Source organism: Sesamum indicum, linkage group LG6 (genome assembly GCF_000512975.1).
Source record: "Sesamum indicum cultivar Zhongzhi No. 13 linkage group LG6, S_indicum_v1.0, whole genome shotgun sequence".
Taxonomy (NCBI): domain Eukaryota; kingdom Viridiplantae; phylum Streptophyta; class Magnoliopsida; order Lamiales; family Pedaliaceae; genus Sesamum; species Sesamum indicum.
Window position 1 is genome coordinate 24,209,551 of NC_026150.1, and position 13,830 is coordinate 24,223,380.

The following is a 13,830-nucleotide window of genomic DNA, read 5'->3' on the forward strand; positions in this document are numbered from 1 at the left end:
TCAAGCAGACTATTTGGGCCAAACAAGATATCTAAGCCCAACCCGGTGGAGTTCCCAGCCCATTAACTCGCTCTTAATTTATCAGTCTGGCCCATGAAGCTTTGACTTGTGTAACATCGTGATTGGCTCCTCTTTTATTCATTCGTCCGCCAAATTCTTCCATTTTCAGCGACACAAAAGGACCACGTGAAAAACCAGGTTCGCACACATCCAATCCTCTTCTCCTCCACCGCTTCGCGCCCGTACTCATCTCAAATGATTTTTATGTCTAAGCCCTCAGTTTGTGTTCAATTCTTCTGTCCGTTACTCGACATCTAGGGTTTATTTTACCGTTAACGATTCAAGTTTGGCTTGGTAAGCTGTTGTTGACTTTCGGTGTGCGTTGTTGTGATTGTTTTCTATACCGGTAATATTGGCGAATCCAGGTGCATGGAGTTGTGTATCTTGTTTCTGAAATTACTCGCTTCCTAGATTTGTTGTGCATCGCACTGTGATTTGATGTTAAGTGTAGAGCTGAGTGACTCGTGTAATGTGATTATATTTTTCTTCGAGCATTAGCGAGGAGTCCGTGCTGCTTGTGTAGTGTTGTTGCTGCTAAATATTGGGGGTTTAGTTCGTTTGTTGAGTCAATTGCAGTAAAATTTGTAGTGCGGATCGCAAAATCGGTTTGCAACCCAGGGATTTGGGAGCGTCCGGGCATTTTGGATTGGTCAGTTGTAAATCACAGATTTCGAAAGTGGAATGCTACTCATTAAATTATAGTTCAAAGTAGCGGTATCGGCAATAATTTTGTGTGTTGCTGTTCCACATTGGGTATGCGTATTGCAATATGATTAAATTGAATACACATGCATTCTTCATGTGTCTGTGATTGGTGGAATTTCTATTCTGTTATGCACTAAACTTTACAAAGTTGGTAGAGTTATGTGATTATGTTATTACTGATGGGATGTGTTTCGTGAATATTTGTTAACTCTTCATATTGTGGAATGATGTAGGACACTTAGGCAAATGTTGGAGTACCTTAAACTGACTTTGTTTTTCGTGAGTGATGTGCCATTGTGCTGTTTTTATTCCATTCGGCTGATTGAAATTACCATTTCGTTTTTGGCTTCCTCTAGAGAAATGATTGGGCACCCACCTATCTGTAAGCAGCAGATCGACTTATGATGCTATTTAACACAATCAAAGGGTGAAACAGGGATACTGTGCTCTCAGGAATTATTAGTGTTCCAGATTAAAATTAGACAGTTTTGCAGTGTATGTTCATTTATTGAGTGGAATATCTGATGTGGTCTGTAGTGCATAAGTGACATTGTTTGCATAAATAAAAGCTTTTTCTAGTTCAATATGTTGATTAATGATTTTGTAGGTGCTAATTTGAAAGCTGTGGCAAATCGAGCATTTTCCAGAATGTGTTCGGGCCATAGAATGTGCTGATCAGTAGAAAGAGACCTCGCCAATGGCAGGATATGTTGCCATTCCATCCAATGTCAAGCTGCAAGTTCAGAGAAATGTTCAAGAAGAGCAATTCTTTCAAGCCAAAACTTTGCATCTACCAGCCAGAAGGTCTCTCCATTTTATCTGTTACTTCAATGTCCTTATGATATGCATAAGAACTTGAAGGTTGATGTACTGGTTTACCACATTCTTCTTAAAATAATTACAATTCAATATTCTTTGTAAAATTATGGGGGCCGGATTATAGTTACAACTTTATTTATTCTTGTAAGGCAGAAATTTATAATAATCTCAGCAATCGTATAACTGATACATTCACATGTGTGATTGAACAGTTACACATCATTTTTCTTATTGTTGTGCATTGTGTTTCGCTGTTTTGCATATTGCTGATTGATTTAGAAAATGAAAGGAAAGATGCATATCTTAGTCTTGTTGTTCCTTACAGTCTTTGCCAATCCTTCAGCCAAAATTGACAACTGCATTGGTTACAAGGCAACCTTCTATGATTTGACTTCATATATCAGATTCATAATTTTCATATAAATGCTGATCATTGTTATTATCGTGTACTTGTACTTGCTTCAGTTTTACCTTGACCCCCTATGTATTCCCTGCTCATGTATATGAGGTGCTTGATAACTGTGAATTGCCGCATCACATCTTAATAATGTACCGTAGATGAGTGCTGCATCTGCATCCATGAAATAACATGTTAATGTTGATATGTTTTAGGAGCTTCTATGTTGGAGGTTTTAAAGTTAAGGGGTTCTCGCTATGGAAGGCCTGCAGGCTAGTTGCTCCACACTTAAAAATCCTGTATGGAAGTGCAAGACATGAGACTCCTATCAAGTGCTGTTCTTTGGGTGCCCTAGCTACTGATGGTGCAGTTGCTTCTGACTGGGTTCCTTTCGTGAACCAAGTCCTCCTTTTAGCAAGTATAACACTTACATATATGGCTGGAGTAATTCCTTCTGAGAAGACCCCATATAATACTCAAACAAGCACACCCCTTGTTAATGTGCTCCCTGAGAACTCTTCCTCCCCGGGTAGGTAAGGAAGGTTAGTGGGTGACATCTCATTGTGGTATGAAATAGAAATGTAGAAGCAAGCATATGCATAGAAATTAATATGGCTGTTAAAATTTTTGATATATTCTTTTATTCGATTGCAGTACAATGGCAAATGATGATGAGGTTTGCTTTCAGTTTGCCTGGGATGTTGTTAAAGGCAAGCTTATGGATTCCTTATCTGCTCTTAGGAATGGTATAAATCTTAGTGACAGAGTGGGTGAATCTAAGCAAGACCCTGCAAAACAACCTTCAAGTTTGTGTGCTGTTGCTGATGGTCCCAGAATAAGGTTGCTGTGGGCATCATTTCAGTTGCTCAACAAAGAGGCAGGGATTTTGTATTGCTTTTTCCATTTTGTTTCATTGCCTTCATAATATTGTCAGGAGGGGAAACTTTATCTCTATGCATATTCAAATGACTAGAGCTTATTCTTTTTTCCAGAAATCAGAGGATAAGGAATAAGGAGATTTTAAGACAATGATTGGAAAAATTTCAGTAATCACAAGGCTCCTGTATGATCATTGCAAACACTCTCCCCCCATAATGATAATGTATGCTTGTGGGAAAAAGTTATATCAAGGTTATTTGATCTTCTAGCTGATGGCACTGCGTAACAGTAGAAATGGCTGGGGGGACTTCTTAAAGATTTCCTCTTTTCCCCATAATTTCATGCATTTACGTTTGTTTCTTCCACTACCTTTAAAGGGTTCAAAATTCTCTCCTTCAGGTTGACAATATCCCAGAAAACTCTGCCACAAAGTCAACAAATGATTTCTTGGCTGTCTTTGCTGAAATTATTGAAAACTGCTGCCAGCCTCTAGGCATAGCATGGCTGGAAGAGGAGTTTCGCCTCATCTCTGAGAATCCCGACAAGGCAGGTTCCCTACTTAAAAGAACACTACACAACTTTGCTGCCTTGAGTTATATAAATTGCTTGAGAGAAAGAGAAACATATCGTATCCGAACTGTCATTTTTGCTTTATGTCTTGTCTATCAGGAACTTCTTTCTTTGGTGAAAAATAAGTTAAATGGATATGACAGCATAATTCAAAATATCAGAAAGTCAGGCAAGGAGAATCTATATGCGGAGTTGGTATATGCCCTTAAATTTGGTTCTTCCAGGTAAATAAGCTGTAATTTTTTTTCTGCAGGGAGTTTTAATAGTTGGTTTCTTTCTGTATGTTTTCCACTGTCAACTGAGTGTTTATGCTTCTACTATATTTTTGTATGAAATCTTTTGGACACGATCCTTTTATGTTTTCATTTGTCTCTTTCTGATGAGCATTTTATTAGTTAGTTGATGGATAAGAATAAGAAAGGATATATGTCAAAATGAAAGTTAAAAGAAATATTGATGACATAAGCAGAAACTGGATTGCTGCAAGGAATTACTTGTTACAAAAGCTTTTGAATTTTTCATAATCATGTCGAACTGTGATCTTAATGGCTGCATGAGTTTCAGGTTCCTAAGCTTCGGTTTCTTCATATGCTTTATTATTGTGTCTTTTCATAATTGATTGAGTTTACCTTTCTTCTTTCACTCCTGTTTATGAGAATCTTAGTATCTTTTCTTTCTTATTCATGTCATAGTCAATTGATGCAGCATAATAGGACCTGTTCATAAGCATTACCTAGAGAGATATATATTGTTAATATACTATACTTAGAATATTTGAGATATATTTACATACACATTCTATATATAGATGTAGTGATGCATAGAACCATGACTAATAGGTAGAACAAGGAGGATAATTTTGGAAATACTCTGCCAAATGCTTCATTTTTACCATACTCTGATGAGATCCTCTATGCATGTATTGACAGGAAGGGTGGTTATTATAATTGTAGCTTGTTTATTCAGCATGGAGTAGCCATATTAGAAGATTTGCTGATCACATTAGCAGATGGCATTGCAAGTATGTATTTGGAGCTTATATCTGTGGATGGTAGCTTGTCTAATGATATCAACAACCTTGGCTTGAGCTTGTGCACCCTGTCCACCAGAGCACTTCAGAGATTGCGGAACGAGGTATGGCTTTAACTCCTCCCTTTTTAAATGACTTCGATGTGAAAAAAATTCTTTTTACAACTAATGGTTCTTCTAGAGTTGTCCCCTTCATGATAGAGCAAAGTATATTGTGTGCAGCATAAAAGTTGTGTTCAGTCAGCATAGGTGGCATCTCTTAACAAATTTTACTTTCTCTCTGTAAAGGCGCTTATTGAAACTTGTTCGCATTTTCTCTACTAATGCAATTCCCATGCAGTTTTTGAATTCTCTTGCTCTAGGGAGACGACTATACTTCATAAGTAATACAAACTGAAAATAGTGGACCAGCAAGATTAGATCTATTAATTAGCATATCTTTGGGATGAGATTGATGGTCGTAGAGCATTACAATGGGATATAATCTAATGGATAGCAAATTAGGCCACTACTGCTGCACTTCTGGTTTTGTATATTTAGCTTTTTAAGATACAATGAAAATGAGGATCTCTGGTTAACAGGTAGCACTGCACCAGTGGTTGCATCAGAACATGGCAGCAGTGGTATCGATGTACGAAGATCAATTTGACCTTTGCACACTTAGGAGAAAACTCCTCCAGGAGTCCAGTGGCAGTGAGGCTGACAATTTTGATTGGTGGAAGAAACTTGGTTTCAGGAGATCGGGACCCACATTATCATTGCGTTTTGTTGAGATCAACTACGTCTCGGTACCTGTTAAAAGGACCAAGGAATTAAGGGCCTTGACTGGGTGGTATGTTCTACTTGTTTGAGCCCCCACCCCCCCACCCAAAGAAAAAAGTTACCGCAGTTCATGTTGTATGATATTGAATCTATAGATTCACATCATCTCGTAACATTCATTTACTTGATTGTATGGATCTATCTGGTTATCCTTTCAAATGTTTTGAAGCTATAATAAATTGTTTACTAGACTAACATGGGAAATCAAATTTGATTTCATGAAAAGTTTCCTAGTAAACTTAACTTTTGGCATCATAAACACAAGATAATGCTGTTTCTCCTTCTAGATTTTATCAAACTACTGAACTTCTGCGTTACTTTCCACCCCCTTTTATTTACATGCTTGTGGTAGAGCATAGGTCATCGAAATTCTGTGTTCATTAGATATTAAGAGAGCACTTAGTATGAAATGCTGAGAAGAAGAAATAGAATTGTTGAGTCAATCTTGCTATGTGTTTTGTGATGATGAGACTTTTGGTTTGGTTTTCTTATTGAATCTTTGGCCATTCTGTTAAATGGCTAACTTAATCTATCATTTGTTTTTAACCTGTTGAATAACGTCTCCAGTTTTCACTTCTTCAGCTCCAAGTAATGCAGCCGTAACAAACCAAATTCTTAAATCCAACTTGAAGTTTCAACACCATCTTTTCTGTTGCAGGAGGTACTACTACAGTCTCTTCCTTGAACTGGCTGATATCACCATGCCATTTGTAAGAACAGTTGTTGCTAAAGTCAGTGATGCCATCTCGTTCTTCCTGGTCTGTTTGATAGGAAGGTCCTTGGGGCTAATCTACTCTGGGATTAGGAACTCCTTACGGCTGAAGTAAGGTATAAATAGTACCCTGCTTGTCCACTGAGTTTCTGTCCATATTTTTGTCATTATTTCGCAAATGATATGATGAAAACTGCCTAGTGTGGAAGTATTCACCTGAGCATTTGATGGTCCTTGTGTTTATGCGTTGTGTATTTTCTAAGCTTGGCATAATTGGTTTAGATTCTCCGCTGTGTAACTGTTTTTCAACAGATACCTTTTTTGAATGATTGAGCAGCTAGAATATTCTGCGACGAACCTGTTTTTTGTGTTAAACATTATTGTCATCATTTAGTTCCATCTTGTGTGTATTTCACATTTCCCATGAGAGAGCCACCTTTTTCCCATAGCCCTTATAGGAGCATTGATGTTGAAAAACATAATTTGTCTTATTCACACAAACTGAAGAATAGAGTTTAGTTTATCACAATGAGTTCTATGACCATGATCCTAAATTAGGGCCTGACCATATACAGACGGGTTTTGTGAACTTGTGCAGATCAAGTGGAGGTGCGTAGACATATAAATAAGATTGGCAGCTTCCTAGGCAAAAGTTTTTTGACGGTTGATATTATAGTGAATGATCAATCTTATTACGTCTTAATGGTAAAAGTAGAGAATCTGACCATCAGTAGATCCTCAAATAACATCCCTCCCTAAAGAAACAAGAATAGAGAGGAGAATTGATTGTGTGAGAAAACCTGAGCAATCTGTTGAGCCTAGAAGTGATTCAATAAGTTAATCACGGCCATGCGAGAGAAAGCAACATTCCTTTGACTGAAAAGTTATAATCAAGATGTTAAGATATTGTGCAGCATAATGAGGATCATGGTACTGATTTGAAAAGGCTATTGCTCATGCATAAAATATTCACACCACAACGATGATATGATTATTGCTTTACGTGATCAAAGTTTCATTCACTTTATGGTATTATTATTTTATGATTTCTTGTTTTCTCCCCATGTAAAATATGGAGGTCTCATCAGCAAGTATCCGAAGGGAGAATTCTGGGTTTTTCAGGGTTGAATTATTTGCTGTGAGAAGCAATGGTGGGAAACATAGGAAAATGACAGGCAATAGCTAATAGGGGTAATTCTTTCTAAAAGATCACAACAGAAGAGATAATCCTTATGCCCTACCATCTTTACACAACGTGAACATCTTTTCTAAAGAAACTTCTTAATTTACAATTAATCAATTCTTCCTGTTCCCATTTTCTATAAAGTGAGGTCTCAGTCTTTTGGTATTCATGCCTGTTTTACTGGGGTAAGCTACAGAGGAAAAGAGAAAGCAAGAATAGAGAGAGACTGAAAGAAAGAAAACTGAAAGAAAGAAAAGAAATTCAAATCAAATGTAATTTCAAATAAATATTACTTTCTAATCAAACACTGGAATTAGGAATATTGTGTAATAGTAATTATTAAGAGTAGACACTGACGAATATCACTGATTCAATGATTTTATCTTCTGGAGTGAAGAGAAAAAGCACTTTTGGACCAAATGAACATGATTAGACTATGCATTAACTGGCTTAATTTGTCCCATTAAGGAGCAAAATAGTTGATAGAAAAGTGATGGAACGTTATGAAACGAAAGATTGGGGGTAAAATGGCATGATTACAGGGTAGATTAATAGTCACTGTCACCACAGTTTGTCTTTACATTTTTGGAACTGTAATTACATCCTTTAATTAGCTCGTTATATTCATACTATGCCTATGATTGCATAATTATTACTGTTTTACCTAAAAAGGAAAAAAGGGGGGGGGGGGGGGGGGGGGGGGGGTGCGTGGGGCCGAGGGGGGGGGGAGATTTTTCCTTTTTAGTTTTAAATAAAAAAAGTATACATTATTAAAAATATTATATATTTTATATAAAAATTAGTGTTGATATATATTATAATTATTAATAAACTTTATATATAATAGGTGTGTTTTATTTTTTTTCTTTAGTGGGAATTGAGACCATGGTGAATCTACCAGAGCTAATCTCACCACATTTTAATTGGAAAGAAAAGGTTACTGTATCTTGGGCCCTCCCCATTTTTATTTTTCATTGCCAGCTGCTTTATTGCTTTAGCAAAAGTAGCACTGACAACATTTGGACAAGTAACTGTTCTTGTTGGTTTTGAATGCCATTGCCATGTTATTAGTAGCTACTCTTGTTTATAGATATATAGTCTTGTTCTACTGCATAAAGATTGAGTTCGATTAATTTGTTATATGACTTTATTTATATGCTCATATATTAGCATAGTATTATATAAATTGTCCAAAAGTGCCCGAAATATGCGAAGTAACTTCAAAGATGTACAGTGGGGTTTTAATAATTGTTTGTAATGGTTTTTGACGTGCAATTTGTGTTTTGGCACACAGCTGTGGAGAAAAGACACAGTATGCACATTGGGTCCAGTTAGGAAATTTTCATCATGACTTCTGTTATAAGATTGCGAGTAACATCTATGTCTTGTACGGAGTGATTGGAAGTTGATAATAAGAGAACAATGGCTGAAATTGCTACATGAAGGCAAGAAAGAAAAAAGAACCAAGATTTTCTTGCTTTTGTGGATTCTTCCTATGATGTTTGTGGCTTCATGTCTCATCATCTTTTTCGAGTTATTAGTCTCCGTTTGGTGATTTGGTCCACCATTATATCATAAATTGGCTCGTTTCATATCACCACTTAGTTTCCTACTTTGTGAAGTTGAATTATAGGATAATATTTGATTATATTACTATTCTATTTTAATATAACTAGAAAAATCTTATTCGAATTAGGTTCAACTGAATTTAACTAATCACACCACAATGTTATTTTTACCTGTGATTGGTTACTCTGTTTAAATTATATATTAAATTTGTAATGATTATGTGATTAACTTGGACTTAATAAAATTTGGTCTAAATAAAAATTTCATTGTTATAATAGGCCGATTATAAGGATAGTGGACGTTCTAGCATTCGGCTTTAAGCATTAGACCAAAACATTTAGATTTTGTTTTCTTCTAGTTTTATAATAATCCAGATAATTTCGGAGACAACGTGGAAAAGGACAGTAATGCTAATCAATAATATTGTGATAATTGCTTACTGCTTACCTCAATTTGTTGAAATTTTGGGACGGAATAGTGTGAATATCTAATCTGATTTTGCTGCTATTTTAGAATTACTTACCTAAGAAAATGGGCTTGATCAGGATATCAAAATCGTAGATGCATAGCAAACATTTATTAATGCTGGCTTGTCCTGAAAAAGTTGAAAATCATTCCTAACCTTTTGGTGATTAAAAGGCAATCACATCGTGCTTCATGATTTTCTAGTGAGATCAGCTTCATTGACTCTGGACACATATCGTCGAAATGTAAACAGCCATGTTGAATGACCACGTGAGATTAGGATGCCGCCACATTCAATCCGAGATTTCGTGTAATTAGAGAATTGGTTTTGTTGATCTCATCTGTTTTCTTTTAAAATTTTGCGAGTATTTGGCGTTTCTTATTCTTCTCGGCCATTGGTTGACAAATGGTTGTTCAATTAATTGGAGAGAAGTAAGAAGCATTTTAGTCATTACTTGCTAAATAAATTGATATAATTTTTGGGATAACTACATACATGTTTCTTAACTTATCGTCTACTTATATAAATCACTTGTGCTTTTTGAAAAATTACAAATATATATCTACAAAAAATATCAACATTAATTACATAAAAAAAATTCATTTTCTAAATTTTTTTTATATATTTTGCATAATGTTAATATTGTTACACAAACTATTGTTGTTCTAGCTGCCATATGTGGTTTGTAATTACATAAAAGACAGTAGTTTGTGTGAATAGATTGCTGATTAGAGATATAAATATAATTATTCTTAATTTTCGAAGAGTCCAAAGCCATATAAAATATCAATATTCCCATATATATTAATCAAGTTTTATCAAATTTTGAAGCTTAAATTACATATTTGTGCTTGCGCGTGTGCGTGTGTGTACATGCATATGGGTAGGAATAATGTTTAGGCATTTTGTGGGTGGTGGGGGTGGGGTGTGGTGGGGGGTCCATGGATAGGCATGGCGGAGACAAGACCTTGTTTGGGGGAATTGAATTCACTTTGAGGTGAGGCGAGGTGTGGGTGATGGAGAGAATACGATGCTTCACTTTTCTTTCTCTCCCCCTTTTTCTTTTCTTCATTTTTATTTTTTTAATTTACACCACATCATCCACTTTCGGCCTTTTCTTCTTTACTTCATTTTTCCTCTTCCTCAACTTGTATTGTATTTTTCAATAGAGAGAAGAATAAGATTTCCTCCTTCCGTTCTTTTGGACAATTCCGGAAGTCATAAAGCAAAGAAAGAAACCCTTTCCAAAAATTCTTGTCTTCGTCATCAAATCAAATTAATTATAAAATAAGTATGTTACACTTATTATGTGATTATTCATTTTTTTTTAAAATTATACACCAATAACAGGACGAGTATATTATACTTGTCATATAATTGGTTTAAGTTTATATGAGAGTCGAAATTTTTCTCCTCTCGAAATTAGCTATCCAATTTTCTTTGCTTATGAAGTAAATCGAGCTTCCCTCCAAAATGGAATTAATAATTCATCTTAAATTAAATGTCGAGTAATTTGATATATTTTTCAACTTTATATCAATATATATATGTATCGAGGAAAAGAAATGGGAAATAATGTTGGTCAAAGATAAAAATATAAAATGGGTAGTTGTCAATAAGAAAAAGGTACCACAATCTCCTCTCTCCAGCAGCAATCTCCTTTAGTGCTTTTCTTCTTCTCTCAATCTGCACTACCCTCTTTTTTATTTTTATTTTTATTTTTTATTTTCTTGCACTTCAAGACTCTTTCTCTTTTACTAAATTGCCCCCCAATAACAGCACACCCCTGGGAGTAAATTGTGGAGTACTCAAATGACCATAACGCCCCTGCCCATGCTCCACACTTTTTTCATTTTAATGTTGATCATCAGGGTTTGAAAGTTACCAACTTTAATTTAATTCCTCACTTAGAATGTGAAAACGTTCTTCTCATGCATATACATTCTCATCTTGACTTTAGTTTGCATAACTTCTTTGAGTGTTCTAAACGCTACCTCGAATATTATTATTTTATTTTTAAGCGTAAATTTTTATTTATTTTAACTTTTTTCATACAGAAAATTCATACTACGTTCTTTGTAGAGTACTGTCGATAATATTAAAAAGTATATGAATTACAAAATATATTATTTCAGCCGTAGAAAACTTAATTGACATATATGCATATGAGCTAATTTATTATTAACGATTTACCAAGATATTATGAATCTATTTATTCCAAGAAAAATAAATATTTTTTCCACAAAAAGTGAGCTAGTACATATACCCTAAGAAATTAAAATTCCTGGAATTTATAACTTTAGAGTTGAACCATAGAAATAAATCCAGAGTGGGGCAACAAAGTCAATATCTTTTATTTGGCAGCCTTTTTTCATAAATATTCCAAGAACCCTACCTCCATACATACATATAATTTCGACTCTCTACTACTTCCCTGTTAAGTTTAACATCTGATTTATATTCCAAATTCTCCCATTCCCAACAAATATACGTTGAAATTCAAACCCTCTAATCTTTTCCACATATATATATATAAATAGCATGCAGTAGTACTTTTGATTCCTCTCCCCCTACTCTCCTTTATTTGTCTCCGCACCCTCAATTTCCACGCTACTCTTAACATCGATCTGGTTAATGGATATTGATCCCTTGTGGGCTCTTGGGGGGTGCTGCTGGTTCTCTATCTCCAATTTGCATGGCAACAACACCCAAACTCAACTCTTCCTCCTCTTCCTCCTCCTCACCACTTGTTGAATTCTCCACCAAATCCCACCAATTACTCATCACTCTTCTCTTTATAGCCCTTCTCATCCTCCTCAGCTCCACCGCTGCTGTTGTCGTCGGCCCCTCAAACCCCTCTATGGATATGCTGTCAAGATCCGCTGCTTTTGATCATCATCACCCTCACCAACAAACCCTTTTCTCAGATGAAAACCATGCTGCTGCAAGAACGTCCGTGGATTTCCGCCCCCCCAGCAGGAAGAGGGTGAGTAGGAAATGCAAAGGAAGAGATGAGTTTGAAGTGAGTGATCATGAGGTTCCCAGTGGCCCAAACCCTATTTCCAACAGGTAAATTAAAAATCACTGTGTTTTCGGAACCAACGATCAAGAATCAGCCAGCTTTTGGGATCATGTGGGAAGAAGAGAAATTTTGGGACGCCGTTCATATAATTTGTTACATCCATCGTATGTTGTTGCATAGTTATCGCACTAGATCCACCGTTAATACTACTGCTTGTCATCATGATTGATGGTTTTTGTTTCTGCTCGTCGTATATCATTAATGTTAGCATCATCACTTTTTTTGTTCTTTCTCCGTTTGTTGTGAAGTTGTTCCTTTTTTGATGGTTTAATAGAATTGTATAGCTAGAGAGACGATCACCATCATATTCATATACATATTTGTTGTACTCAAAGCTCCGGTGCTATATGTCTCGATCATCAGTCGATCGATCGATCAATCTTTGATGTCGATGATGTTATATATGTTTCTATTGCTGTAGTAGATGTGAATGAATGGAAATTTTAATTCAAGCCATGTTGATTGGATCTGAATCAATTATATAATAAGTATTATATACTTGCAGTGTGATTAATTTGATTCGATCAAATTTGATTCATATAAGAATTTTTTGTGATGAAAAAGAAAAAAAAAAGGTTCAAATTAGTGTGTGTATTTTTGGGTTTAGGGTTTGAGGCAGATCTTTTGTATTTCCTATTGTTTGAATGGATTTGGAGTTTGCTTTTTGTCTTCTTCACAAACACACACAGTCTTCAAGAAAATTAAAGTTGGTACCAAAAAAGTTATTAATTATTACACCCCCATCATTTCATAATCACTACCATCTGATTCTACTTCTAACCTAATCCCAAAATATTTGAAATTTGGAAAAATAAATTTCATATTTTTATTTTTAAAAGTAATGTTGAAAATTAGTCCATGATATTAATTTTTTTTTAAGTGAAAAGATAGTCTTTTTAAAAAGCAATTATTTTTAAAAATACTTTTCTTGTTGATGGATCGTCATATAAAAGAAACGAAGATGATATAAAGTAAGAAGAGGGAACACACTACACACATAGAAAATATTATATTATTTGATATAAATAATATTAATTGAATAAAAATAAAATAACAAAATATTAATAAAATCATAATTTTGTAGGCATTTGGATGATATGATCAATGATAAATTTGTGAGCGAGCAAAGATGATCAATCTACGAAAGAGCATCGAAAATGTGAACGATAAAAGGAAAAGAAAACACAATTTAAGAAAATTGTACCACCTTATCATTTCATCATAAACACCACTGTCTGATTTGTTCTATGTTAATTTACATATCAAATATATTGGAAATTATAAGCTAGATCGAATTTGATTAGATTTGAAATAATTATATGATAAGCGTAATATATTTGTTATGTGTTTGGTGTACAGTTCAGAAAAAACGACTAATCACATTGTAAGTGTTTCATACTTGCTTTGTGAAAATATATTTTTCGAATATACTGTTGCGGGTGACAGCAGGTTGGATATGAAGCGAGTTTGCTAAGTTCAGGGCTCGACCCTCTTTAGATCTGCGCTCTAGTACTGAATTAGACTCGCTAAATCTTAT

General features: G+C 35.0%; 1 protein-coding gene across 3 annotated transcripts; it reads left to right on the plus strand.

Moving 5' to 3' along the window:
• Positions 89-8,773, plus strand: LOC105165720. 3 transcript variants are annotated; one of them, XM_011084824.2, is made up of 10 exons: positions 89-198; positions 1,373-1,569; positions 2,197-2,514; positions 2,636-2,858; positions 3,260-3,406; positions 3,530-3,654; positions 4,360-4,564; positions 5,041-5,291; positions 5,940-6,109; positions 8,471-8,773. In XM_011084824.2, the coding sequence occupies exons 2-9, from the start codon at positions 1,463-1,465 to the stop codon at positions 6,106-6,108; spliced, it is 1,545 nt and encodes a 514-aa protein (XP_011083126.1). In that variant the 5' UTR covers positions 89-198; positions 1,373-1,462; the 3' UTR covers position 6,109; positions 8,471-8,773. The 3 variants fall into 3 exon arrangements, with proteins under 3 accessions (XP_011083126.1, XP_011083125.1, XP_020550501.1); XM_011084823.2 differs by having other exon boundaries at positions 157-354; XM_020694842.1 differs by lacking the exon at positions 8,471-8,773 and having other exon boundaries at positions 157-354; positions 5,940-6,350.

Excerpts from the sequence above, each read along its gene's own strand:
- LOC105165720 (XM_011084824.2), top strand. The coding sequence starts at position 1,463 with ATGGCAGGATATGTTGCCATTCCATCCAATGTCAAGCTGCAAGTTCAG. Across the intron at positions 1,570-2,196 it reads TTGCATCTACCAGCCAGAAG|GAGCTTCTATGTTGGAGGTT; the intron begins GTCTCTCCATTT and ends GATATGTTTTAG. Across the intron at positions 3,407-3,529 it reads TCTCTGAGAATCCCGACAAG|GAACTTCTTTCTTTGGTGAA; the intron begins GCAGGTTCCCTA and ends CTTGTCTATCAG.